We start from the raw sequence: 5,395 nt of genomic DNA on the forward strand, positions 1-5,395 counted from the left end.
CTCATAGGTCTGAAGGAGGCCCTCTCTTGCCTGCCTCCTTCCCTCCATAGGGAGCCCCCCTGCGTCTGGGAGGAGCAGCAAGTTGCCAAGACATTTTTTTTTTTAAAAAAAAAGCTTTTGAAATAACTGACGGTCTGCTTTTTTTGCTTCTCTTGTGATTAGACAGGCAAGAAAGAGCAAACTGCTGCAACCCAAATGCTTTTTCCTTCCACCCCACATTTATTATTGTTAGTATATATTTATTTATATTCAAGGTGCCTTACAGATAAAAATAAGAACAGCTAAAAGCATCAAGGGGAGAGCCAGTCATTAAGAAAACAATTAAACATTAATAGAATTAAAACCATTTATAGAGACAGAGATAAGATTTCTAAAAACAAAAAGTACAGTAAAAACAACATGGTACCAGTCGCCTCATTACAAGCAGTCATTCCCCAAAAGCCTGTTGGAATAAGATATTGGCAGCGAGGAGGGAGCCAGCCTGGTTTCTCTAGGAAGGGAATTCCAAAGTCTAGGCACTTACCTTAAAAAGCACTTGCCTCAGTTCCGAAACTCCATCTGGGACCAAGTCTATTTACTGTGCATTCAGTGTGCTCTCATCGGTGGTTTGGGAAACACACTGCACACATTAATCACAATATCATGTTTCTTATAAAATACTGCATTTTGATTTCACCCCCAACCAGCTTCAATCCAGACTCAGAAAATGACCTAGCCTGCATTTTTTGCCAGTAACGTGTACACAATTGTAATCTAATCCCTAATTTTAAGGACTCTTCTATGACTTTCCCAAATGCCATTATGCAATCTATGGTGTGACTGCGTTTGGAATACCACGTACAGTTCTGGTCGCCTCCCCTCCAAAAGGGTATTGTAGAGGTGGAAAAGGTTTTAGAAAAGGGCCGCAAAAATGGTCAAGATGGCTTCCCCTTATGAGGAAAGGTTGCTATTTTTGGGACTTTTTAGTTTAGAGACAAGGCGAGTAGGTGGTGGCATGATAGAAGTTAATAAACTGATGCATAGCACAGAGAAAGATGGTAGAGAAAGGTTTTTGTCCCTTTCTTACAGTAGTAGAGGGACGCGGGTGGTGCTGTGGGTTAAACCACAGAGCCTAGGGCTTGCCGATCAGAAGGTCGGCGGTTCGAATCCCCATGACGGTGTGGGCTCCTGTTGCTCGGTTCCTGTTCCTGCCAATCTAGCAGTTCGAAAGCATGTCAAAAGTGCAAGTAGATAAATAGGTACTGCTCTGGTGGGAAGGTAAACAGTGTTTTCGTGTGCTGCTCTGGTTCCCCAGAAGCGACTTAGTCATGCTGGCCACATGACCCGGAAGCTGTACGCCGGCTCCCTCGGCCAAGAAAGCGAGATGAGCGCCGCAACCCCAGAGTCAGTCACGACTGGACCTAATAGTCAGGGGTCCCTTTACCTTTACCTATACCTATACCTTTACAGTAGTGGAAATCGTGGAAAATGAAAATGAATGCTGGAAGATTCAGGACAGATTAAAGAAAGAGGACTTCACGCAGTGCATAGTTAAACTGTAGAACCTCCTGTGGGAAATATCAACAGATAATAATTGCCTATTGTGAAGCGCCCTGTGATCTTTGGATGAAGGGAGGTATACAAATCAAATCAATAATATTCCTAAGCTTTTTAATAAACTGAAAAACACACTCGATATTTTACTCTGCTGAAAGGCTTCCCAGTCGCTTGTTCTTTGTCTCTCCCACACGTGGGTCAGGAGGTTTAAATTTTAATCTACAGATTCGTTCCCTTCCATATTCCAACCCCTCGCACGGGAGGCAACCTAGTAAGGTAAAGGGACCCCTGACCGTTAGGTCGAGTTGTGGCCGACTCTGGGGTTGCGGCGCTCATCTCGCTTTATTGGTGGAGGGAGCTGGCGTACAGCTTCTGGGTCATGTGGCCAGCATGACTAAGCTGCTTCTGGTGAACCAGAGCAGCGCATGGAAACGCCATTTACCTTCCCACCAGAGCGGTACCTATTTATCTACTTGCACTTTGACGTGCTTTAGAACTGCTAGGTTGGCAGGAGCAGGGACCGAGCAACGGGAGCTCACCCCGTCGCGGGGATTTGAACCGCCGACCTTCTGATCGGCAAGTCCTAGGCTCTGTGGTTTAACCCACAGTGTCACCCGCAGCCTTTAAAAGAGGACAAGGGAATTTCATGGAGGAGGAGAGGGCTACTGACGGCTACCAACCAGAATGGCTCTGCCCTGCTGCCATAGTTTGAGGCAGTAGCAATGTTTCCGAATCCCAGTTGCTGGAAGCCACAAGAGGGGAGAAAGCACTCTTGTGTTCGAATCCTGCTTGTTGAAAGGTATTGATGGCTACTGGCCACGACGGCTGTGCTCTGCTCTCCACCGTTGGAGGGGAAAGGGCTCCTGTGTTTGGGTCCTGCTGTGAGAACAGGATGCCATGGCAGATGGGCAACTGGCCTGGCCCAGCAGGCTCTCTCCCCCCCCCCCAATTTTTAATTGATTTTCCACATCACAAAAATCACATAACAAAACACACAAGAAAAACACATTACACTACAATACATTAAACACAAAGAAAAATTGTTTCTTCAAATACCTAATTCTCATTTCATTTATAACTGACTTCCTCAAAACCCCTGTAACTGAATTTCGTTATATCACCTATATAACAGTTCTCCAAATTCATGCTTCTAATAATATTAACTCCTTTCTTTTACTAACTTCCTTTTTTTATATATATATAATATTTATTGGAGTTTACAATAATAATAAATGTAACAGACAATATAACAAATATCTTAACATAGTTTCACATTTTTTTTTGGACTTCCTCACATCTCCCGCTCCCACTTTCATCGTTATAACTTTTTACCAGCAATTTGTTATCTTATTTGCATTCTTATATCCCTTCTATATATTCATAATCTTATAGTTCTCAAAAAGAGTTATATTTTCTCAATCTCACTTATTTTCTTAAATCATCTAAGTTAGTGGTGCTCAATTATTTATGATCTAGCATCCTGCTTAGCATTCACTCAAGTTGCAATATTTTTGTAAATAGTTCTTAAATTTCTTCCAATCCTCCTCCATCTTCTCTTCTCCCAGGTCACGAATTCTGCCAGTCATCTCAGCTAGTTCCATGTAGTCTATCAGTTGCATCTGCCATTCTTCCAGTGTGGGTAGATCTTGAGTTTTCCAGTGCTTTGCGAGAAGTATCCTTGCTGCTGTTGTTGCATACATAAAAAATGTCCGGTCCTTCTTTACCACCCCTTGGCCGACAATACCCAAAAGAAAGGCCTCTGGTTTCTTTGTGAAGGTATACTTAAATACCTTTTTCAGTTCATTATAAATCATTTCCCAGAACGCCTTCACTTTAGGGCAGGTCCACCAGAGGTGGAAGAATGTTCCTTCACTCTCTTTACATTTCCAACACTTATTATCAGACAGGTGGTAAATTTTTGCAAGTTTGACTGGGGTCATATACCATCTATATATCATTTTCATTACATTTTCTTTCAAAGCATTGCATGCAGTAAAGTTCAATCCAGTACTCCACAACCTTTCCCAGTCCTCAAACATAATATTATACCCAATGTCCTGTGCCCATCTTTTACTAACTTCCTCTCCTTTATTAATATTTTAATCCTTAATATTTACTATCACATATTCTTATTCTACCCCTAAGCCTATTTATTATTTCCAAGAATTTTCTATTTATCTTATATCACAATATTTAGCTAAATATTCTTTGCATTTCCTCCAATCCTCATGTATCTCCTCCTCTTTCTGGTTGCGGATTCTTCCAGTCGGGTCGGCCAGCTCCAAAAAGTCCAACATCTTCATCTGCCATTCTTCTATTGTTGGTATTTCTTGTGATTTCCAGTTTTTGGCTAATAAAAGTCTTGCCGCTGTAGTGGCATACAAAAACCGTCTAACATCTTTTTGGGGCATTTCCAGTCCTAGTATTCCAAGTAGAAAGGCTTCTGGTTTCTTAATAAATGTATTTTTCAACATTTTTTTTCGACTCATTATAAATCTTTTCCCAGAAGTCTTTCACCTTGGGAGATGTCCACCACATATGATAAAAAGTACCTTCTTTTTCTTTACATTTCCAACATTGATTATCATTTGTATGATAGGTAAAGGATAAAGGGACCCCTGACCATTAGGTCCAGTCGTGACTGACTCTGGGGTTGTGGCGCTCATCTCACTTTATTGGCGGAGGGAGCTGGCGTACAGCTTCTGGGTCATGTGGCCAGTATGACTAAGCCGCTTCTGGTGAACCAGAGCAGCGCATGGAAACGCCATTTACCTTCCCACCAGAGCGGTACCTATTTATCTACTTGCACTTTGATGTGCTTTCGAACTGCTAGGTTGGCAGGAGCAGGGACCGAACAACGGGAGCTCACCCCGTCGTGGGGATTCGAACTGCCGACCTTCCGATTGGCAAGTCCTAGGCTCTGTGGTTTAACCCACAACGCCACCCGTGTCCCTATGATAGATCTTTGCTAATTTGTATGATAGATCTTTGCTAATTTCACCGGGGTTAAGTACCATCTAGACATCATTTTCATAGTATTTTCTTTTAACACAGTACATGCAGTAAACTTAATCCCTTTCTTCCACAGCTTTTCCCAATCTTCCAGCATTATATGGTGTCCAACATCTCTTGCCTAAAGCAGGCTTTTCTTAGACTCCTACAGCACATCTCAAAAACTACACATCGGGAGAATCACTTGCCAATCTCAGCAGCCTTCTGCTGCCCCCAGGGAAACAGAAGTGAAGAGAAAGTTAGAGATGAGAGAAGACTTTCACTTCTCAAATGACATCAGCAGAGTCAAGGGAGGGTTTTTACTCATGCATGGCTGACTCCACCTGGTCTCCACAAACTTCTGCTTACTGGAACCAGTGACGACAAAACCCCTTTTCAGCAGAGACCAAGTGACTTCCCTCCAAAGTACCATAAGTCACTCTTGGGTGCCGCGAGAGCAGTGACCCGGGTTCTCCCATCACCAGGATGTCTCAGGATGTGACCTATGCTGACCTGAGATTCGGGAAGGTTCCTTTGGAGAAGATCCAGCGGCGAGGTACTACGAGGCTGTCTTTCTGTCTGTCCAAACCTCCCAACAGCTTTGCAGCTTTTTCAGTACTACGGCAAAGTTTGCTGCTCACTCCCATCTCCTTTTCCAGAGACAACTGAGGAGGAGCTCACCTACGAGAACGTCCAGGGGGCCAGGCCTGAGGAAGAAAAGGCCCCCAGCAGCTTAGAGCCTGCAAAAGGTGAGTGCTGAGTATTGCCCTGGTGAGGTAGGTCTTGCCCCTGCCAGGGAGACCTCCTGCCAGTAAGGACTGGGTGGAAGATGCTTGAAAAACCACCTCCTTACCTGCAGACCCTCTCA

The 5,395-nt window shown here is 43.7% G+C and overlaps 1 protein-coding gene across 1 annotated transcript in view; it reads left to right on the plus strand.

Annotated features, from left to right (window-relative positions):
• Positions 1 to 3,635: 3,635 nt before the first annotated feature.
• LOC308483118 (uncharacterized protein) overlaps positions 3,636 to 5,395 on the plus strand; it is a 15,100-nt gene continuing 13,340 nt past the window's right edge. The window contains exons 1-3 of the mRNA XM_081016705.1: positions 3,636 to 4,135; positions 4,521 to 5,083; positions 5,187 to 5,276. Of these exons, the coding sequence (XP_080872831.1) occupies positions 5,014 to 5,083; positions 5,187 to 5,276 (160 nt within the window). The 5' untranslated portion in view covers positions 3,636 to 4,135; positions 4,521 to 5,013. The remainder of the gene's footprint in view (positions 4,136 to 4,520; positions 5,084 to 5,186; positions 5,277 to 5,395) is intronic.

Source organism: Podarcis pityusensis (assembly GCF_964106645.2).
Source record: "Podarcis pityusensis genome assembly, chromosome: 8".
NCBI lineage: Eukaryota > Metazoa > Chordata > Lepidosauria > Squamata > Lacertidae > Podarcis > Podarcis pityusensis.